At 33.1% G+C, this 24331-nt stretch overlaps 1 protein-coding gene across 2 annotated transcripts in view; it reads left to right on the forward strand.

Moving 5' to 3' along the window:
• Ap1ar (adaptor related protein complex 1 associated regulatory protein) overlaps window positions 1-22942 on the forward strand; it is a 37035-nt gene extending 14093 nt beyond the window's left edge. The window contains exons 2-10 of one of the 2 annotated variants that reach the window (XM_015484651.1): window positions 4967-5015; window positions 6952-6978; window positions 10235-10260; window positions 13097-13193; window positions 14327-14425; window positions 16402-16460; window positions 17256-17329; window positions 18311-18439; window positions 21087-22942. In XM_015484651.1, coding sequence (XP_015340137.1) covers window positions 4967-5015; window positions 6952-6978; window positions 10235-10260; window positions 13097-13193; window positions 14327-14425; window positions 16402-16460; window positions 17256-17329; window positions 18311-18439; window positions 21087-21352 — 826 coding nt within the window. In that variant the 3' untranslated portion in view covers window positions 21353-22942. The remainder of the gene's footprint in view (window positions 1-4966; window positions 5016-6951; window positions 6979-10234; window positions 10261-13096; window positions 13194-14326; window positions 14426-16401; window positions 16461-17255; window positions 17330-18310; window positions 18440-21086) is intronic. The other variant, XM_015484652.2, reaches the window with a different exon arrangement.
• Window positions 22943-24331: the final 1389 nt, after the last annotated feature.

Genomic DNA, 24331 nt, shown 5'->3' on the forward strand with positions numbered 1-24331 from the left:
TCGTTCGTCCAGCCAGAACGCAATAAACTAAATAATTAATTAACTCTCTCTCTCTCTCTCTCTCTCTCTCTCTCTCTCTCTCTCTCTCTCTCTCTCCCTCCCTCCCTCCCTCCCTCCCCGACTCTCATCTTTCAAAAAAAAAAAAGAATAAAATCCAAAATACCTGCAAAGGCTTGTTTGTGATCTGACCCTCGCTGTTTATTTCTCATTTCTCATTCCTCATCTCCCTTTTTCATTCTAGCCATTCTGACCCCTTTGCTTTCTTAGAATGTGCCAAGGACAGTTTTGCCTCAGTGTCTTTGCATTTGTTTAGAATTTGTTTCCTCCAAATATCCTGGCTGGTTTCCTCATTTCCTTAGGGTCTTCATTCCAATTCTATTTTATTTACTTATTTAGATACTGGAGATTGAACTGAGGGACACTTTACTGAGCTACATCCCCAGCACTTTTTATTTTTATTTCAAGACAGAGTCTCACTAAGTTGTTTAAGGCCTCACTAAATTGCTGAGGCTGGCCTTGAACTTGATATCCTGCCTCAGCCTCCAGAGTTGCTAGGATTACAGGCATGAGCCACCTCATGGAGGTCTGATTCAACTTTAGCAAAAAGCCCTTCTCTGGGCACCCTGTATAATATAACTTCCTTCCCCCTGGCTGAGCCTTATTTTTCCCCAAATCTATTCTGCTTTTCTGTTTATCTTCCATTATAACTTATTTCTGGTTTATATGTCTCCTTTCTTGGCTTTCATGGCTAGTGCCACCCTCTGATGCATTCATTATCTGTGCATTTATTATCATTCATTCCCAAGAGTGTTCTCAAGGCCTTTATGTATTTATTGACAGTTATTACATTGCCAGCACTTGGAACAGTGTCCAGCACTTAGTGAAGGTACTGATAATGATAAGTTTAAAAACTTAAGCCTGCTGAGCACAGTGGTGAATAACTGTAATCCTAGTGACTCAGGAGTCTGAGGCAGAAGGACCTCAGCTTTGAGGCAGCCTCAGCAACTTACTAAAAAAATAAAAAGAACTGGAAATATGGCTCAGTGGTTAAGCAACTGGGTTCAGTTCCCTGTACAAAACAAAACAAAAATTTACTGATTATGTTTCTCCATTTCCCACCCCAGTTGTTCTGCTTACCTTTCACTTAGTTTCATCTTTACCTGCAGCAAATAGTGAAGAATTGCCAAGAGCCTGCTCCTCCCTTTAGAACAAAATCATGAGGTAGAAAATATAAAAGGTCAGGAATTCATCACAGGAAACACTAAAAAGGTTATATTTCAAATTTGTTGGACTTTTAAGGATCCAGTAATATTTTAGTCTTAATTTCTTTCATTAGCTTTTTAAGTAATTTAGAGCTCTCAGACATTTGAAGTGGTACTTTCAAACAGTTGGCTTTCTAATCACTTTTAAAATATGTATCGTGAGAAAATGGAAAATATGGAAAAAAACTATGATTTTTATATGGCTGAAATTTGGCAAAATATCAGTGATCAAATTTAATATTTTTTAATACTTGCACATTTGGGGGTTCTATACAGGTGCCAGCAATGTTCAAACAAATAAAAACAGACATCTATAATTCATAAAAACATATATATAAATCAATATTATTATATTGACCTTATTTTCAGATATATCTCAAATAAAGCTTCTTTGATAAAAATGTTGCCCAAGTTTGTCAAATTGAATATTTATTTGAACCTATCAATATAATCTTAGCATTTATGGTAATAGGAATCAATGTATGTGTCTTTGTGAATGAGGTCTCAGTCTACTTCAAAAGGAAAATTTGAGGGTTTTTAAATATTTTTTAACATTTTTAACATTCTGCTTTCTGGTTTATTTGTCATGGTATCTCTTTGAATCATGTTTATTTTTTAGTCAGGACTTTGTAGGAACAGAAGCCCAGATCAAACATTTTAAGCAAAGGAGTTTATTACAGAAATATTAAGTTTCTCAAGTAGTGAACTGTGAGCCAGGCAGAGATGTACCAGCTCCTTAGAGATGACTTCAGTGCTATCGGAGAGAGCACTCTTTCAGTTGATTTCATTCCTCTTGTTGCAGATTAATAGGAATCATAATCTCCAGCAGCTCTTGAGGTCTTTTAGGAGCACATTGTCTCTGTCTCTGAATAATCCCAAGCCAATCAAATGAGATGTCGGGGACGACTAGCTGGGTCAGATATTCAGAGGCAGAGCCATGTAATGACATGATTGTCCTCTCGGGTGCTGGTTGTGGATACAGGGGATGGATAAGGGAGACATTTACAATGAACACCACCTTTGGCTTCTACTAAAATTACCTTATGTATGTAAAATTTGAATAGAATAGCATACTGCCATCATATGTAAATGTAGTTGAGTAATTACTTCCCTGAGTTTTGATAGTGTTCTACATAAGCTTTTTTCGGCTTTATTTCATACTGATTGATGCCTTATATTGATTGGGCTACCTAGTATTACTGAACTTCATTTCACTGTTCATTTATACAGGTTGGTAAACCTGGAAGGGGAAATAGATTAATCAGAGACAGTCTTCATTCAAGGTTGCAGGGAGAGAAGCTTATGTGACCCAAAGCTGGAATCCTAGTGCCAGAATACAGGGCTACTGGGAGGCTCAGCTCATTTATGATTTTGTTTGAGAATGAAAAAGACAGGAGTGGATGCACTAAATAGTAAGAGGATTAAGGATATTATGTTTGTATTTGGTATGTTCCAGAAGATCTGTGGAACAATACAGAATCTTCTACAGTTTACCAGTGATCTCTTGAGTAGGCAAAAAAGAACTGTTTTGCATCTATCAGCAGATAAAGATTGTCACCAGAAGAAAAAGAAGAAAGAAAGAAAAGATACATAACTATAATTTCATTGCTACTTTTATCCTTTAGTCATAACAATATGACATTCTCTTTCACTGAACCTACTAACTCTTATACAAAGTATTCAGATTGGTCATCCCAGGGTCCTCCCCATTTCTTGAAGGGGAGCTTTCTGTCCAAAAATGCTGACTAATTAGCAATCCTATATGTGAATATGGATCCATGTATACATAATACAAAGCATTCAGACTGGTCCTCACCCCAGGGCTCTCCCCATTTCTTGAAGGAGTGTTTTCTGCCAAAAATTTCTTGACAAATCAGCAACCCAGGTGTAGACATGGATCCCCATAGGGAGCATCCCTCTCCTTCATCCAGTTTTGGTAGCTATAAAAGGAATCATAAGTGAAAGTTTTAGTTTCCTGAAACTTCCAGTAATAAAAGAATTTGAAGACTCTGTTCTAGACCAACTTTGATACTATAGTAGTTACAGTGTAGACAAATTGTTGGAGCAAGTATGATAATAAAGACGTTTATTTGACCATATGTAAGTTTCTGTAATAGAAGCAGAAGAGAATGATTAAAGTCAATAGTTGGCCCTACTTGGAAAATTAATGTAAGGAATTGTTTGATTGACATGTGTAGGCATTGTTTATCTTCTTTCTTTTATTAATGAGGGCATAGGAAGAAAACACAAAGCCTGCATAAAGATACATGACTCCATTATCTAGAGATAACTTCTTTAGCATATTTTCAGAAATACCTTTTTAGATTTTTGATGTTTTACATATTTTAACAGAATTTGAGGACACACTTTTTGTGTATTACTTAACAGTATTTTTTTAAATTTGGGGGGGTTTTCTAGTTGGATTCATCATGCCATATTCATTAGTCTCCTTCCCCATTATCTTCCTTTCCCTCTTTCCCTCCCTCCCTATGATCTACTTGCTTTGCTGTACTGATCTCTCTTCTATTATTATTATTATTTTAATTAGGGTACTATGATTATATAAGTGGGATTCATTGTGATATATTCATATATGGACATAGCATAATTTGGTAGATTTCATTCCCTAGTACTTCCCCCTCCCCTCCCCTCCTGCCTCCCTCTCAGTCCTCTCTCTATACTGAATTGGTCTCCATTATCATGAGATTCCCCTCCTTTCTTTCCAACTCATTTTTTCCCCGTTTTTCCCACATATGAGAGAAAACATTGGACCTTAATTTTCTGAGTCTGGTTTATTTCTTATAGCACACATGATGTTTTCCAACTTCATCTGTTTATCAGCAAATGACATAATTTCATTCTTCTTTATCTCTGAGTAGAACTCTATTGTGTATATATACCACATTTTATTTATCCATAGCTGGTTCCATAATTGGCTATTGTGATTTTACTGCTATAAATATTGATGTGTGTATATCACTATAGAATGTTGATATTTCTTTTAGATGAATACCAAAGAGTGGGATAGCTGGGTCCTATGGTAGTTCTATTCCTAGACTTTTCAGGTATCTCCATACTGCTTTCCAAAATGGTTGTACTAGTTTGCATTCTCCCAACAATGTATAAGTGTACCTTTTTTTACACATCCTTTTTGGCCATTATTGTTAATGTGTCCTTAGTGATTGCTGTTCTAATAGGAGTGAGTTGAAATCTCAGTGTAGTTTTGATTTTCATTTCCCTGATTGCTAAGGATGTTGAATTATTTTTTCATATAATTAATGGTTATTTGTATTTCTTTTTTTGAGAAATATTTGTTTTAGCTTATTTGCCCATTTATTGATTGGATTATTTGATTTTTCCTGGTTAACAGTATTTTTAACAAGATATTGAGACAGTAATAAAAAGATAAATTTAAAAAAATGTAATTGTAATCTGTTTTATGTAATAATGACATAAACTAATTAGTATAAGTTTAGTAAGTATTAATACCAGGAAAAAGAAATATCTGTTGACTAAACATTTAAACTCAATAAAGTTTAGACTATATTGTTTGGTAAATTTGTTTGTTCCTTTTTGTGAATATAAGGTACTATATATTTGAGAATTTAAAGTTGCTCTTGAGGAAATATTTTTATGCCATCACTTTAATTCAGTTTTAGGGTCAGTTTTGATTTTTACGGTTGTTTTTCCGTTTTCCTTCCCAGATCCAAGTATTTTAGAACATGCTCAAGAGGTGAGCACTTAACTATAGAGGTAAGTAGAATCATGAATTTGATTGGATTAAAAATGCCTTCAGAAGAGCAGAAGAAACGTTCAATTAGGGAGAAATAATCTAGACCCAAATTTAGTTCAGACTGTTTACACTGCAATATTATTGATTCTAGTGAAGAGGGGGAAAAAATGGGCAACTAGGAAGAAGAGTGTGTAGGGAGAAGTTTATTCTCCTAATAGGTTTGTTTTCATTTTACCCTATACATCTCAGAGAAAGGGTGCTGTCCTATCAGTGATAGTGGCTCTGTTGACCTGCCCTATCAGAGAGATGTAGCAGAATCAAAGTAGCAAATTGGTTTTTAAAAATTTTTTAAATTTGTTTTAATTAGTTATACATGACAGTAGAATGCATTTATGCACTTTGATATATCACACATAGCAGAAGCACCGAGTGCTTTTTCTTTGCTTATAAAAATGCAAATAACAGTAGAAGCTCCTGAATCTCCTACTATGTACCAATCACTTTCCATATGATTGAGAAATGTCACTGTACATAATTCTTACTATAGCTCTTTTGTAAACATACGATAGTTATCCTCTTTTATGGATGAGAAATCAGAGGCTTAGACAGATGAAAAAATTGGACTATAGAGTGCTACCTGGAAGTGGCAGAAAACAAAATCCAGTTCTAAACTACCTTGCTCCAAAACTTGAAAACTATTCTTCACTGCTTTCTATGTTAAATAAGGAAGTGTGTAAACTGAATTAGTTTTCTTAAAAATATCACAAACCAATACAAAAAAAATAATTTTTAACAGTTTTCTTTTCTTGAATTGTTTCTTCTTGATCTTTAAACAAGACAATGTTAACATTAAGACTTTTCTCTTAAGAGGCTATATATCAAAGTTTTTTATATTTAAATTACAAATATTAGTGTAGTTTAATAGTAATGACTTTCATTAGGTCACTTGACATAATAGCATTTGTCACATTATAATCAAATTGTTCACATTCCTGCCTCTATGTAAGGATAGTGTCTACCAATAATTTTTCCTGAAAATAATTATACAAATAAATAGATGGATAAATGTAAACGTTTAGAGAAATTCTTACTTGGGTATTTTTTTTGTCCCTGTTTCTTGAGTAATTTTTCTTTATGACATTGAGTAATTTGTTCTGAACTAAAGTAAAGTGAAAAATTCTGGTAGTATATATTTAAAATACCTACATAAAACTGCATAAGGTAGAGGATCGTGAGTTCAAGGCCAGCCTGTGCAACAAGGTAAGACCTTGCTCAAAAAAATCATAATAAATAAATAAAAATAAAATACCTGTATGAAATATTCAAGTCAGGTGAAGATATAGTTTAGAATGTAGTTTCTCCTTTATATTTAATATTGCTATAATTCTCTTTTTATTTTTATATAGCCATAAATACAAATAGCATATGTTTGCTTGCCCATTTTGTAGACTTTTGAATATATTAAATGAGCTGATGTATAAAAAGGCAATTGACTAAAGTATCTTATTAAAGTATATTATTATTTTTTTCTCATGAATAGATTTGAAAACTAACAAAATAATTTTTTAAATTTTTATTTATTTATATATAAAAGAGGAATGCATTACAATTCTTTTTTTTAATGTTTTGTAATTGTAGATGGACAGAATGCCTTTATTTTATTTGTTAATGTTTATGCGGTGCTGAGAATTGAACCTAGTGCCTCACGCATGCTAGACAAGTGCTCTGCCACTGGGCTACAGCCCCGGCCCCATTATTACAATTCTTATTACATGTAGAGCTCCATTTTTCATATCTCTGGTTGTATACATCAATGATGATTGAATATGATGATCATTATTATCTAAAGTACATGTATAAAGTATATTATTTTTAAGGTGAGGAAATTACAATTTCTTGTGAGATATTCACCTTTGACAGGTATCCCTCTTAACACTTACTTTCTTGTTCTTTCAGTTTGAGAATCTAGTAGAAAGTGATGAAGTAAGTATTTCCATATTAGTATAACACTCATATTTGTTTGTCTCTTGAATCATCTGTTTACTTCTAATAATTATTTTTTAAATTTTATTTTAGAATATTTAGTTTTACTTTTTGTCCCTTCTATATCATTTCCTTCTTTTACTAATTTATGTCAGCAAAGAATTTAGAATTTTTTATTATATAACCCACAATATAATACTACACATGCACAGGTTTTAAAGCTTCTTGTAGAACTCAAGGAACTTCAGAAAGCAAAAATTGTAACCTCTTCACTTAAGTATGTAAAATACTTCAGCAATCTAGAATGGAACCTTTCTTTAAAATATTTTTCAAGGATTTCTGAGTATAGAATTCTATAATTTCTACAAAACATTCTACAATTTCCTTTCTACAATTTTCCATAACTATTACCTCTTTTCAGTTATTCTTAATATTGATCTTCTGTATTTCATTTTGTCCAAACTCAAATTTAAAATGTTTTGTAAGTACAGAAATGTTAAAATATGAAGAAAAAAGCATTCTTTAGAATCAGCAAAATGTAGTGTATATTTCTTATACAGGTATAGTTAGTTGTGCTAATTTTCAGCTTTACTAAACTAATTGTATGAGTTCCTACAAATTACTTAACCTCCGAGGGACCAACTTTCCACATCTCTAAATTTTAAACTATAAAAGCACAGCAAGCTTCTGACTTTTTGTCCTTTTTATTTTCTAAAGAAAGAGGAAAATGAATCATACCTTTTCTTTAAATTTTTAAGTTGTTCTTTAGCCCAGCATTTCCCAGAATATATATAAAATACTAGTCTCAAGATATAAATTGGCATATTAAAGATTCTGAAAACTGTTGTTAAACAAAATTATTTAAACCTGTTTAACTTAGAATTTCCCCAATTAATTTGCATATAAATCCTTCTTAAAAATCATATATATTTATCAACTGGTAGGACAAATTTGGGGAACTGTCTACCATTTTTTTTTTTTTGCCAGTAAAATAACATCCGAATTTCATGAACCTAGTTTCCTTACCTTCTCAAAGGTCACTTTCACCTCCATGTCTTTCCCTTTTAAAAGTTTACACAAACACAATACAACATTTTTAAAGCTTCTAATAAATAAGAGTTCTTTCTGCCTTCACAGTAGTTCATCTCAGTATTATATTGCTTTTCAAAAACACTTATAGTTTCATGTGTACTCCTAAGGTACTTTTTATTTGGTTGGTTAAAGGTTTTTTTGTTTGTTCTTATTGAACAATATTAACAATACAGTAGTTTTCTTTCAAGTGGTTATTAAGTTACTTATTTAAAAATATAATTTAATTGTTATAATGCCATATTAAGTACAGAAATGTTAAAATATGAAAAGAAAAAAATACACTTTAGAATCAACAAAATTTGTATATTTCTTTTTTTTTTTTTTTAATTTTTTATTGTGGGTTGTTCAAAACATTACAAATTTCTTGACATATCATATTCGACACTTTGATTCAAGTGGGTTATGAACTCCCACCTTCACCCCATACACAGATTGCAGAATCACATCAGTTACACATCCATTGATTTACAAATTGCCATCCTAGTGTCTGTTGTGCTCCCCTGCCTTTCCCATCCTCCACCCTCCCTCCTCCCCACCTCTCCCCTCCCCTCCCCTCCTCTCTCTCTNAATTTTCCTCTTAGAACTGCTTTCATTTTCCTCTTAGAACTGCTTTCTGTATGTTTCTTATATATAAATATAGTTAGAAGAACTTTAGCTTTTGTGCTAATTTTCAGCTTCACTAAACTAATTGTAAACTAACTTTCCTCTCATTTCACATTTTCTATTTGTTGAAAATCATCCTGTTTTGTAGTGCTGTTTTATAAGTTTATTTGAATTATTTAGAATTTTTATTTCTCATCTTGGGTAGTCATGTGTTTCAGTTGTCAAATATGACTAGTTTAAAGTGTAAGATAAGCCAGGCATGGTGGTGCATGCCTATAATCCTAGTGATTTAAGAGACTGAGGCAGGAGGATCCAAGTTCAAAGGTAGCCTCAGCAACTTAGCAAAACCCTAAGCTATTTAATGAGACTGTGTCTCAAAACAAAAAATAAAAAGGGTTGGGGATGTGGTTAACCTAGTGTTTTTTTTAAGCACTCCTGTGTTCAATTCCCAGTACCCCCCCCCCAAAAAAAAGTGTAAGATATATTCATAAGCCCAAATTAGTCTTGAAAATAATTATGGTTTACTTTGGAGGAAAAAGCTGTAGGTGGTTTCATAGCCTTGCAAAGGAAAACAAAAACAGTCAGATCTTGTCATCTGTTGTAATTGTGTTCCTTGAAGTCCGTGATGCCACATTAGTGCATATTGAAGCATCATTCCTAGAGGAATAACGGGAGTAAATCCTGAGACCCTCTCGTCACACATGTTTTCATCAACCAGTCACTATATAACTATATTATATATGTTTCTCTTTAAAACATCTTATTAAATATGTATTGTTGACTCATTAACTTTGAACTCACTGCCACCAGCAAAAATTTATGCCTAAGTGAAGCTTATCTAATGAACTTTACTTTTTTCAGTAAGGCACATCACAACCTTCTTGCACTTAAGAACAATAGGACAGCACTTAGGCACTAGAGGTAGTGTTCATTTTGAAACAATGAAACCATATACAAAACACAAAAATGCAAACTACTTGGCACCAAATAGCTATGAAAGGTCACTTGTTCATAGCCTGAAAGTTGCAACAAGAATGCTGAGGAATGTCCTGTTCTACCTGTGCCAGGCATATGCATTGTTACACACACACACACACACACACACAAAAAAAAAAAACCACAAATTTGCTGCTCTGTGCATATCTCTGAATGGCCAAGAAAGCATAGAATATTGAGTATTGATTTGGAGTTACAAATACATTTTAGCAGATAGGTAAATTTATGTATTTGGATTGAAATAATGAGGATCAACTGTAAATGATGAAGATGTTGTTTATCCTGATTGCAGAAGTTTACTTGGTATCTTAGAAATGTTTGTTGAAAAAAAAAATTAAGAAATAAGCAAATGGCTGCTATATAACTAAATATAAATTTTAATTTTGCCTTTGAAAAATAGTAAAATTTTCAAGATTTTGTTTAAAACACTTTAAATAATGAAATTTGTTTGCCATGATAAAATATGTAAGTAGAAAATATTAATTAAATAAAAATGTTATTGGTTTGCCTTAAATATAATTCAGCTATTGAAATTTCTTTAATTTTCGAATTAATTTTTGTACAGGGGGAGAGCCCAGGAAGCAGTCATAGGTAAGCCTTTAAATAAATAAATAAATAAAAACTTCTATGTGAACTACAAGATGCTGTCTGAGAATTCAGGCTTTATTATTTGCTGTCTTTGAGACATTGAAAAGTTTACATTACAGAATGTTAGTTTTTTCTTTTCAGGAAATTGAAGCAAATAATGTATTTCTCAAAAGATTGTTTTGAACATAAAAGAGTTTAACAGTTGTCACTGTCTAGGTACTTTCCTAGTGAAGACTTTTTAAAAAGTTATTTAATATTGATAAATTTCTAAGGTTTTCAGTTTTATCCCCCTTTCTTTCTTTCTTGACATTCTAAACTTGTTCTACTAAAAGAATTTGACATCTTTCAACAGTAACTAGAAGCTCAGTACTATAATTTTTTGAAGTAGCCTTTTAATGTGCAGTTAAAATTACATGCACTATTTGAGAAAGAAGCATACTAGGATTTAAAAACCAGACATGGTCCCTACATGGAAAGAAAGAATATCTTGGTCCAGGAAATAGATCTTATAAATGACATTTCAGCATAAGGCAGGAAAAGTCAGGAAAGAGCAGTTACAGAGAACACATTAGGAAACCCTAGAGAGAGGTCCTTTGCCCAAAATGTATATGGAGAATGTATTCAAGATACTCTTTAAGGTGATTATACCTGCACTGATTCCCAAAGGACTGGTTAGTGGTTACTATCTAGGCAGAGGAGAATGTGTCTGACTGGAGAAATTGCATACAGAGTGAGAGAATTGTTTGGAAGGGACCACAGGAAAACTATATGGGGTGATGGAAATGTTCTGAATCTTGCTTTGGGCAGAGGTCACATGAGTGTCTGCAGTTGTCAAAATTTTATGAAGTGAACACTAACAGAATTAGGAGATATTACCTTATACATGGCTCATTAGCCATGATAAGTATCTAGATCACTTTTAAGTCCAGGATTGAGGGAGAGATAAAGTAGGGTAGACAGAGCACAGAGGGACTAGGGGTTGAACAAACAGAAGAGTAGTCTGAAGATAAGCAAGTGTAGTCATCAAAAAGAACAAGGAGAGCAAGGGAAGCCAAGGGAGGAGGTAAAGACAGAGACAGATGGGCTAGAAGGAATGGTCAACAATGTCACCTGAAACGTTGGTAATAAAATAAGGACTTAAATTTGTCTATTGTATTCGGCAACATAGAAACCAGTGATTAGCTTTGCTAGAGTTACTGGAGTGATGGGAACAGAGGTAGACTGTGGTTAGTTGTGAGTACATGGAGGTAAGAAAAAGAAGGCAAGAGAAGCACACCGTTGAGAACAAGTTGCTAGACAGACCTCCTGGGATTAAATTCTGGCTTTGCTTTATACTACTATGTTACTTCCTTAGACATGCTCTTAATCTGTCTTCATCCCACTGCCCTAATATGTAATTTCTCTTTATACCTTATAAGGTTGTTGAGGATTAAAATTAGTTAATGTGAGTAATATTAGTTAATATGTATAAATAATTAATATGTGTAATATTTAGAGGAGAGTCTGGCATTTAGTGCTGCATATGCTATCTATAATAGTATATGTTTTAACTTTAGGAATTTTGGTTTAAAAAGGAAAGAAAAAGGAAGCAGTAGCTAGAGGTAGAATCAGGACAAAGGGTTTTTACTCCTTTTTAACCTCTCTTTCTTTATATGGAAAAGAAGTAAAAATAGAAGGGATAGGTTAAAGATAAGAGAGGTGCTAATTAATGGAGCAAAGTCCCATGAATTCTCTGGAATGAGGGAAGGGAAGTGGCACTGGTGATGTTAGTCAGGAGTGTAATAAGCATAATGGTTGACCTTAAGCAGATTAAGGAACACTCGCTCTTTAGAAGATGGGAAGAAAACCAAACAGGACATACTTAAGTAAGTGGAGGGATGGAAGTGGAGAGAACTTTTATCTTTTAAGAGAAAACCATTTGAGAGCTGGGGTTGAAGCTCAGTGGTAGAGCGTGTGCCTAACATGTGAGGCACTGGGTTTGATTCTCAGCACCAAATATAAATAAATAAAATAAAGGTCCATTGACAACTAAGAAAAAAAATTAGAAAGAAAACCATTTGGGTAAAAAACTTACAGAGTATGTAAAGATTTTGAAGTTAGCATAGGATGTGAGAGGGAGTTGACCTTGTATGAGTAAATGAATTGCTTGGGGCTGAGAGCCAATGATGTTAGATTTTCTATAGTCTCACACAGCAGAAAGAGCAAATCATGGGAATGATCCAGGATCAGAATGTGAGTAATCTGAGTGAATGTGGTGTGTATGATACAATGATAGGAGTGTAAGAAGGAAAGTATTTTGGTTGGAAAGTAGTTCAGATCAGGCCCCCATTGGTTGTAAATGAAGTGAGGCCAGGAGATTTCCTGGATAGATAGACTGGAAGGAAAGGAAAGGATTAAGGGCCTGGGAATGCCTGTGTGATTGAGCAGAATAAATAGGAAAGTTAAGAGTTCAGAATATCTAAGGGCTGGGATTAGAATTCGTGTACTAGAGTTTATATTTTATGATGAACATTTTGGGGTACCCTCCAGGGTATATATTCACAGGTTAGATGACTAGAGTGGACCCTGTGTAAGGTATGCTCACAGTTCTTAAAAGGTTCAGCAAAACCAAACTCAGATACTTCATCATCTTATTCAGTTTAAATACCAAAAGATAATGTGTTAGAATGTATACTTTTTACTCTTAACAGTTGAATCATAGTATCAATTGCCTTCATAACTTTTTGAGAGTAATGTTCAGAATTTCACTGGGTTTTATTGTTTGTGTGATTTTGGATTTTGTGTTTGTTTTTGTTTTCCTTTTTCCTGCCACCCTCCTACCCTCTCTTCTTTTCTGTAGGCCTCTTACAGAAGAAGAAATTGTCGATCTACAAGAGCGGCATTATGATTCTATTGCTGAAAAACAGAAAGATCTTGATAAGAAAATCCAAAAAGAGGTAAAATCTTTTATGTTACTTAAATGTGTTATCATAAAACCTCTTGCTTATAGGGGATAGTTGTCATTAAATAATTTATTACATATAGTCATTGTACCTATATTTCGATATATACAGTTAAAAATTATTTAAAGTAAAAACTTATTTCAAACTGTTATAATTTTTTTTATTTTATTTTGGTTCAGTTTATAGGATTATGTGAACCAAAAAATGAAGATGGTACATTCTTAACTAATCTTAGTTCACAGATAGGGATGTTAGTGAGAACATCTACCTTTGTGTTTAAAATGAACTTTTAAAATAATTATTCTGTTTCATAATAAGTAGTGTTTAAATTTTTGTCTTGGCTTTATTTGTTTTCAGTGAACCAAGTAATTTTAACAACTATAAATGTTTACATAATGTATTTATAGGAGTAGACTGTAATTATAATTTTGCTATCACTAAACAAAATGAAATTATTCATACTTCTTTATATATTTATTAAGTGTTCTTAAGGGTTTTATACCAATTAGTGATTTCAAGTGCATTCACTTAATCAACACAGTAGATGCTAATATTAGTTTTTTAAAAAGTATAAAAATCTTTTTTTAACTTAGATTTGACATGCAATAGCTATCATTAAGTAAGTGTTATGAAAGGCAAGAACTTAACTTTGAAAATAATTTTAAGATTACTAGTAATAAAATTAAGAAGACATGTGTATTGATGTCGATTAGATGCAAAGACATGGATTTGTGAAAGCTTAGTTCCCTTTTATAGAGAGTGATATGATCAGCCTTGGTATTAAAGATTTTTTCCTTAAGAGAGTCAGAACCATTAAAACAGTCAGGGTGATAGGTGTTGGAATGATTGTTAAAATGAAGATCATTGCATATTCTAGAAAAGGATAGATTGGTACTTTTACAAATTATAATTCAGTTTCTAAAGAATTCCATAATGTCTTTCATATCATCTGGGTTATTTTATAAAAGGAGAAACTAAAATGAACAATCTCAAAATATCAATTTTGATATGTTTTATAGATCACTTATTTTTAATGATTTATTTTTTATTTTATAAATAGAAACATTTTTAGAGCAGTTAGACAGGTTCTGATTTTTGTTAATCCTTATCATTTTGTTCATATACAGTTAGCCATACAAGAAGAGAAGTTAAGACTAGAAGAAGAAGCTTTATACGCTGCACAGCGTGAAGCAGCCAGGGCAGCAAAGCAGCGAAAGCTCTTGGAGGTGAGGGGAAAAGACCCCAGCGAATATTAGGGTTACTTTTCTCCTTATTTTCTCTAACAAATCCTAATTAGGACTTTTTTCCCCTAGAATCAAGGGCTTCTTGTTTAACAACAAATGTATTTATGCATATTCTTAAGAATCATAAAGGCAAATTGGTCAATCTTTATAACAGCTAAGAATAATATAAAATTACATGCTTGATACCGAATCTTGTTTAGCTTTAGATTAGCAGAAGCTAATTTCTGTTTATTCTAAAGATGAATTTTAGTGCTCCAAAATTTAGAATTATTTTGGAAAAGTAAATATACTTTTTGAGGGAAAACTAGTCTTGAAATAGAATTTCCAAAGCATTTTGTAGTGTATTTTTGTGAGGTTTTTTTTATTTGTTTGTTTTGTTTTGTTTTGTTTTAACAATTCTTTAGCTCCTCGAATTTTTTTAAACTTCCTAAAATCATACTAATTTTTCCCCAAAAGAATATTGTTTACTTCTTATCTTTACTCTTGTGTCTTTGAAAGATTAAAAGTTTAGGTCTTGAAAAATCATTGGCATATTATAGGGAAGGTAGCAAATGTACCATATCTTAAAATGCCATGTGGAAATGAGGCATTATCACAATGCCTCACAGTTATACAGTCATTTATGAAGCCCTGACTAAATGTCAGGAACTGTTCCAAGTAGTTTATTTGTGTTTAATCCTCACAGCAATTCTAGAGAACAAATTGTGTTGTTAATACCCATGAGGCAAGATGTTAAGTAACTTTCTTGAGATCCTACAGCTGATATATGGCAGAGCCAGAGTTCAAGCACATTAATGCTTAGCCAGCATACGTGTTTAGTATCTTCCTCCATATTTTGCCTATATGTATTCACTACTGTAGTGTTAATTGAAGCATTCCTAAGATCATCTCACATACTAAAACTAGAGGAACTGAAAAGTCATATCTTTGATATTGTTATGTGATTTGTGGACTGTGTCCTTTGTCTTTCTCTTCCTCCCTCTGTCTTTCTCATTCTCTCTTCCCTTTTCCCTCCCCTGCTCGCCTGGAGGAGAAGAGGGTCTTAACAGATAAACTTTATGAGCAAGTGTCTTTTTTTTTTATTTTAGTGCATCCTAAATAATGGAGAAGTTTTACAGTTTCACCTTCTGAAAAAAAAAAAATGATTTGGGGGTTAATGTAGGTACTTACTTTACAATAATTAAGTCTCTACTCCTTGCTTTTTAGAGACTAATAGCATTCCATATTTAGCATCCATTTGGGTGATTTTCTGAGTTAGCTGAGTTTTTCCTTCCCTAAGTATTTGTTATAGGTCCGTGCAGCATACACTGATACACAAACATACCCAGACACGCACCACTTCATTTGCCTTCCATAATAACCCTATATTTGCTAGGACAGTAACATGCCATCTGTAATACACAGATGAGGAAGCAGAAGGTAAAGGCCATGCCAGGGACACACTGCAAATAACTATCAGAGCCACAATTCTGACAGGTCTTCTAAATTCTGTCTGAGCCCTAAATAATCAGTCGCCTTTAATATTTGAGTCAGCTTAGCCAGGCCTTATAAATGCTTTGTTTGATTACTACTTATTTCAGACAGAATAGAATTCCAGGTACTGATTAAGCTATTCCTTTCTTGCCTCTCATCTTTCATCGGTTACTAGGAAGTACTGAAGTGTACTAAGAATAGACACTAGTACATATTCCTTTTAAAAATTATCTTTTTACAATACCATGAATATTCTAAGCACTGGGAGATTACACACCGGTAAATTCACAAAAATTCTACCCTTAAGTAACAAGGTATAGAAGTTGAGTATTGGTGAATTGAAGTAAAAAAAAAAAAAACTTCAAGAGAATCACCTTTTTTATTTTTAAAAACTAGGAAAAAATATTTTTCAACATTGCATGCATGGTTTTAAAAAGTATAATTTTCCAACAGAATGATTTTTGTATTATATTATGTTTCCAAAGCAAGAAAGGCTGAGAGTTGTGCAGCGGTATCATCCTTCTAGTAATGGAGACTATCAAAGGTAAATATTGACATCTATTTCCTCTTCCCTTTGTGGTAGACAATGGTATTTCCAAAGAGAGCACTGTTTATAACAGGATGTATGTGAATGTATTCACATTTATTTGATCCCTAAAAATGGTTGCTTCTCCAGGCTGGGCATGTAGCTCAGTGGTAGAGCCTATGTGTAGCATGCATAGACCCTGGGTTTAATCCCTAGCACCAAAAAAAAAAAAAAAAGAGAAAAGTATCATTGCTTCTAAGACTGTCTTGGAAGAATACTGAGAGCATTTATTTTCTTTAAATCAGAAAGTGACCATTTATTTAAATTGACTTCAGGGCATTTTTAAGAGTAATCACATCTTTCATGTTGAAAGTGATGACAATAGCTTAATGCCTTTGGGTGAGTTATTTATAGCTTTACTTGTTTGTGTTTTCCTTAGTCTATCTCCTTTCTTAGAAAGTTAATGTGTTTTTTTGTTGTTGTTTTTTAGAAAAGTCATTTCAGTGTCACCTTCTCACAAGTAGTCCTGCTCATTCAAAGAACTAAATCGTGCCTTGTTATTATAATTGTAAAGCTGGACTTATAACTAAGCTCTAGAGATTTGACTTCAGAATTAACTTGAATCTTATGTTTTCAGTTTCATGTTAGCATTAGGAAAATTAAGCCCTATTTTCATTAGTTATATTGACTGTATGGCAATTACGAATTTTTGAAATAGGCCTTCAAACCAAAATACCATCAACTTATGCATTTCTTCTGTTGTTTCTGTATGCACATACTATGCATTTACAAAAAAATTCAATTTTGTTACAGTTCAGGACCAGAAGATGACTTTGAATCTTGTATGAGAAATGTAAAGTCTCAATATGAAGTTTTTCGAAGCAGCAGTAAGTCTTTTCACATATTCTTTGTTCATTTTAGTTTACTTTATGCCACATTAAACAGATAATTGGAAATCCTGGCTCTTTTTCTATAGAACTCCCTACCCTTCAATTTGTATTTTCCAGATAAATTAGTTAAATAGCTATTCATTATACAACATTATCTTTCCTTTTTAAAAAGGATTTGAAACAAAGGAAAATCTCAGACTATTTCTGTATAAGCCACATAGGGAGTCCAGCACTGCTTTTTCCATTTCTGTTCTGATCCTACCCCTACCCTTCCCCAGAAACCAAAGGAAAAGTGGGAAGAAATAGTAGAAAAGTGTACTTATTATACTTATTACAAATTGGTTTGTAAGATTAAAATGTTTCTTCAAGTATCAAAAGTTAAAACTCTGATGTTTCTTCAAGTCATCTAGTTGTGATGGTGCACACCTATAATCCCAGCAACTCAGGAGGCTGAGGCAGGAGGATTGCAAGTTTGAGGCGAGCCTCAGCAACATAGTGAGTCCCTAAGCAGCTTAGTGAGACCCTGTCTCAAAATAAAAAGAGCTGGGGATGTGGCTCAGTAACAGAGCATCCTTGGATTTAGTATCCAGTACCAAAAAAAAGAAAAGAAGTTCAAAAGTCAACTCCTATGCTTCTACTCCTGGGAAGCTTGGGGAGCTTAGGAGTGGTTCCTTTGGAGAGTATAGGCTGTCTTTCATGTGTTTTAGCAGTGTTTTTGTATTAGAAATATTACATACAGATTGTTTATCCTATTTACAAAGCTTGTAATTAATTTAGATTTGCATGTTTGCTGTGCTTAGATGGCCAAAAAAAAAATGTACTTAACAGAAACTTACCAATGTAATATTTTCAATAATTTATGTTTTGAAGTTTAAAGGAATAGTAGTATTTAGAAAAATACAATTGTTGCAAAAGAAAATGTTGTGGTAAAAGAGCACAGGTGGCGACATGTAATTGTATTTTATATATGTATTCTAGGACTGTCATCAGATGCCACAGTATTGACACCAAATACAGAAAGCAGCTGTGATTTAATGACCAAAACTAAATCAACTAGTGGAAATGATGACAGTACATCCTTAGATCTCGAGTGGGAAGATGAAGAAGGTATTTTATAATTCACAATTTTACCTTAAACGTTTAATTTGTTCTGTGTTGATTTATACAAATCTTCTACCTTGGTATTTTACTTTATTTAAACTGAATAAATACAAAGCCTTGCAAAAAAATCAATATAAAAATTTTCTGTACAGTTATCATTTGTTGATAAATGGTTTAGAAAGTTATTTAATTTTTAATGTTTCTTGAGATTCAGAAAATAAATGTTAATTTCTTGAAAGTTTTTATAATTTACTTCGTGAAATTACTCAGTGTAAAGGATTACTGCCCCCTTGTGGGCAGTCTAAAGCAAAAAGTCATTTGACTTTTTGGGTTAATTATAAATTAACAATTTAATTTTTAATATTTCTTTGGTGTGGAACAAAAGGCATTACTCAGATATGAGCTTGAATTTTAACTGCTGTGTCTTCATAGCTGTTGCAATTTAGTCCATTGTAAAAAAGGAAAGATAATTTTTCACTGTTAAATTTACTTGGGAGTATAAAAATGCTTGGCACATAGTAGGCAATCTATAAATATTTGAACAGAGTTGAGATGTGGTTGAGAGCTTACTAGCATTTATGAGATCTAGGTTCAATCCTCAGCACTGAAAAAAAAACCAATTATTTGAACAAATAAAGGAATATTGTGAGGATTGAATATATAAAACACACAGTCCAAGATGCATCACACATACTCAACAGTAGCTAAAATATTTTTCGTTTGGTTTTCTTTTTGTAAAAGCTATATCACTAAACAAGGCCTAAGTTTTCATTTTCATGTTAAGAAATAGGCAATCCAAGAAGGAAGACTCAATTATAGAACTTTAAGAAAAATAATAAGCATTAAATATTTTCTTAAGTTTTGAAATGGAATGGACCTTAGCTCTCCTCTAGTAATGCTGATTTGTGGTTCTGTCATCCACACCAAGCTAATAATATTTGTAGGTGGCACACCCATAATCCCAGCAGCCCAGGAAGCTAAGGCAGGAGGATTGCAAGTTCAAAGCCAGCCTCGGCAATGGCAGGGTGCTAAGTAATTCAGTGAGACCCTGTCTCTAAATAAAATGCAAAAAGGGCTTCAGATGTGGCTCAGTGGTCAAGGACCCCTGAGTTCAATCCCTGGTACCAAAAGTAAAAAATATTTGTAGCTAATTGACTTTCTAGGTTACTATTCAAGTTATTGAGAGAATTGTTAAAACCAAGTATAGGAAAAAGTCTACTAGAAACCTACTTTTTCATAGGTGTACGATCCTGCTTCCTTTAGACATAAATCCCCCAAAACAAACTACCAGCTACAAATCTACAAAATTAAATTAATATCCAGGGAATGCTTTTATATGAGCTCTTATCTGTAAAAATAACTGGCTTTACTGGATTTGGATTGAGTCTGTGCTTTTCAGGAACGACAGATAACAGTGATTCAAATTTAAATACTGTGGGATCTAATTCTTAAAGGTCGGAAAATGAAATTGTCTAGATATTCTCTTTAAAGTCTCTTTATCAATCCATTCTAATTTTAATTCTGTACCTACAAATTCAGATTTCTTTTCTGTGTTCTCTACCTTTAATTGCCAGTAAAATGACATTTTTTTACTTTAAGATTTTGACACTTTTCATTTTACCCATTTATTTCTGTTCAGAGTTAGATCTAGAACAGCTTCCTCTAGAAACATTGCTACTCTTTTGTGGTAGAGAGTAAGAATACTATGAGAGCACAGACTTTGGAGCCAAACTAAGTGAATTAAAACTCTTATTTCAGAGCTTGGGATGTAGCTCAGTAGTAGAGCAGTTGCCTCACATGCACAAGGCCCTGGGTTCCATCGTCATCACTGACCCAAAAAAAACTCCAACCATACCACTTTATAACTGTGGTATCCTGAGCAAATCATTTACCTTTCCAGTTTCCTAAACTCTAAAGTGGAGTTAATGATAATAATAATGTTAATAATGATGTAACTTAACTTCATAAAATTGTTGAGAATTAAATCAACATATTTTGAAGTGCATATAATATTAGCAGGAACCTAGTACGTTCTGGAAAAATATTTTTGTTATTATCATTGGAGTGATTGTCAGTCTCAGGGAAATGCAATTATCATCTAAGTAAGAAAGAACCTTATATCAGTTACACTGATTTAACAAATAAGACTAATATCAGCTATGCGCAGTGAGGCACTCTTGTAATCCCAGCAACTTGGGAGGCTGAGGCAGGATCATAAGTTCACAGTAAGCCTCAGCAACCTAATGAGATCCTATATCAAAATAAAAAATTAAAAGAGCCAGGAATGTAACTCAGAGGTAGAGTGCCCATAAGTTCAATCCCTAGTACCTCCCCCCGACAAAATACATTAGCAATCAGAAAACTCAGTGTTTGATTTATGACTCTTCAGAAATTTCATCAGATGATCAATGTTGTATCCAGACTGTCCTTTAGAATGAGGGAAGTAGGAAGGGAGGAAAAGCTGTGGGAATCTTTAAATATCTGTGGTGTTATCTCAGGATTAGACCCCAAAAATGTCCCATGAGAAAGCCTCCATTGGACTGGCTCCTTAAATATTAATTCACAAATCAAGTTTGATAGTAAAAACCTGGGAATCTTTTAATATAGCTTTTTATGTTAACTGAGATTTTTTTAAACTGTGCTCAAATCCTAGGCATGAATAGAATGCTTCCAATGAGAGAGCGTTCCAAAACGGAGGAAGACATTCTCCGGGCAGCACTTAAGTGTAGCAGCAAGAAGACTGGAAGTAACCCCACATCAGCCTCTGATGATTCCAACGGACTAGAGTGGGAAAATGATTTTGTCAGTGCCGAAATGGATGATAATGGCAACTCCGAGTATTCTGGATTTGTAAATCCTGTATTAGAACTGTCTGATTCTGGCATGAAGCAGTCTGATATAGGTCAACAGACTCGATAGGGTGAAATTGTGTAACCTGTTTATCCCAGTTATGACCAAATGTTAAAAACCAACTAGAATGTATAAATGGTTGCGTTGCGCCTTTTTGTAAAGAGGAGGTTAGAAACCACAGTGTAAATGATTATTTTGTTAGAAAGGAATAGAAATGATAGATCTGAATTGCTTCAGAATTAAGTGCAATTTTATCATCTGCCTTCTGCTTTTCAAGACCTATTTAATGGTTTTGTCATGTTATCAATTTCCTTTATTTTAACTCGTTATAGCATTCCTGTTTACTCTTATAGATTTACATATTTTAAAAATGTTCATTACTTTTACTTCAAATGCTTTACTAATAAGCCTATTCCATTACTGTGAAAATATTAAAAGTATTTTTTGTTAATTCTCAGCAGATGTGAAGGGAGCATGACCAGGGATTGTCAGATTTAGAATAGTATCCATTTTCCAGCATTATTTACTTCTATGGCTTCTTTGGATTTTATTAACTAGTATTAAGCACAATTAATTTGCATAGATGACCCTAAGAAATGCTGAAATATCAGTTTCTTTCTGTATTGTATAACTAGTATGATGATCTTGATTCAATCTGAACAAAAGATAAAAACAAACTTTCAGAGTTTGGACATTTAAATTGGTAATAAAAAATGATATTTAAGGAAATATGTATAATTTAGGTTTTTCACTTCCTTTTACATGCTACTATATTGACTTTAAATTGATATATTAAGTTTTTAGGTGTCATTTTTTAAAATTCTATATTTCCAATGAATGATCTTAGATTTTACAGAACATTCTCTGAATGATTTAAGAAAAGGAAACATAAAAAGAGTAATACGGGTATTTCAAAGTAAATAAAATCCTTTCTGGTATGAAAGGTTCTATTGATTTTATTACACTTTTCTTTGCCTTGTAGTACAAGGTACTTCAATGGGATGGAACTAAGTCTATCAATATGTATATATATATAACTGCATTTTGTGATAGTTAACTTTCCTTCTCATTGAAATTTGTGTATCAATATCAAAAGCCAGGGATATAAAACATTCCCTAATTGCTTTCCTTGATTTTGCTGAGGATGGAGTATGATTTAATAACAAACCAATTCTTTTTTTCCTTAGTGTATTTTTCTTTTCTTTTTCTTGCAACACGTGCATGTTCTCAAAAATATAGGAAGGTCCAGATATAAATAGTAACTTAAAGTTCCTGCTGTATTTAAAAAAAAAAAAAATCATGTGGTCCTTTCAATATTTGAACTGCTAGGCAATGAATCTGTAGTTTTTTGTCCTTTTTTTAATCTCATAGAAATAAATATGATAATTTAATATGTAAATATAATACATTAGGAAATGCTTTTATGTACATCTGTCAATATAATTTGAGTTGTAGCTATGTCATTGAAAATATTTTAAAGGTACTCTATATTCACATTGCCTGTGTTAATGCTTTTTAAAGTTTATATACATCAGATGTATATTTTTGGTTTGGCATAAGCTACTATTGTAATTTTTCTTGGCTTTTTGTTCATAAAAAATTTTCTGAAGGAATGGTAACTTCTCAAGGATTGTGAATAAACACATTTTTACATTTAAAGATAATAAATTATTTGATTATTACTGATTTTACTTTATAAAGATACAAATATTATGACTCAACTTAAAATTATTAAATCTGATGTGAAAACAAAAAGGAGCAAATTAGGAAAGGAAGATGGAACTAAACTTGAAAATACGTTTTAACTTCTAAGAAAAAGAATGTTAATTTTTGTTTTATGTTTATAAAATACACTAGAAATAACTTATTTATTGAACAAACATTGGAGAGTCTGCAGGGTCTAGGAGAGTGTTAAGGACCTAACAGTAAAAAAACTTAGAAAGTCCCTGCTCTTGCTTACTTACCATCCTGGTGAGAAAGACAGATGATAATAAATAAATATAAGCAAATCAGTTAGGAAATACGCAAGGTGTGAGAAGTCAGGTAACTGAGGGCCAGGTGACTACCTTTGATAGGTCAGAGGAATCCCCTCTGAGGAGACATTTAAGATGAGCTGGAAGCAAAAAGGCTTTGTGAAGCATGTTATAATCAAAGGGAATGGCAAGTACAAAGTGTCTGCAGTGGGAATGAATTTGGTATGCTGAAAGAATTAAAAAACCATTGTAACTGAAAGCATCAAGAATGAGAGGAGGAGTGGGATGAGTTGATGTTGGAGGGATAGTTAGGGGGCCAGATCATTCATATGAGGCCTTCTAGGTCATGGTTAAGAGCGAATTTTATTTGATGCATAAAAGAAAGCCATTGGCTTGTCAGGATGTATAGTGATCAGATTTGCATTTTCCAAAGATCAGCTGCTATGTAGAGAATGAATTGTAAGAGGACAGGAGTGTATGCATACAACTCCCAAAGGGACATGGTGTGGTTTGGAATTATGAATGGATGCAGAAATTAAGAGCAAATTGAGTGGTAGAAACTGTAGGATTTTCTGATGAATTGGATATGAGGATAACAAGACTATCATATTCATAACTGCATATAAACCACACAGGCAAAAACTCTGATTCTTCCTGGAACATGCCAAATAGTCTTGGAGGAGTTGTCAAAGGGCAATTTGTCACCTGCCTCCCTTTCTTGAAGAAGGCTGCCATGAAGTAAATTCCTCATGCAATTCCATGGTTCCAGTGAAGAATGAGACTCTACCTCACCCCTAGTTATGTACAGAAATAGGCTAGTAAACTGCTTGGCCACAGTTAACAATGCTCCCCAATAACAGAACTACCCTCAGCTACACTTATATAGTCTGTCTTCTCGTTCCTTTGGTTCAGTGTCATCTCAGGGACATTTCTAAGGACAAGGGATTCAGGGAGATGACTGTGCTGCTGTTGTTTTTGCTATCAGTGCAAGTAATAAACTATCTAAATTTGTTTGAGCTCAGAGTCTCCCTAAAGGCCAAATCTGTGGGAGTGTGAGAGCCAACATAGATAGCAG

Source organism: Marmota marmota, unplaced genomic scaffold (genome assembly GCF_001458135.2).
Source record: "Marmota marmota marmota unplaced genomic scaffold, marMar, whole genome shotgun sequence".
NCBI classification, from domain to species: Eukaryota; Metazoa; Chordata; class Mammalia; order Rodentia; family Sciuridae; genus Marmota; species Marmota marmota.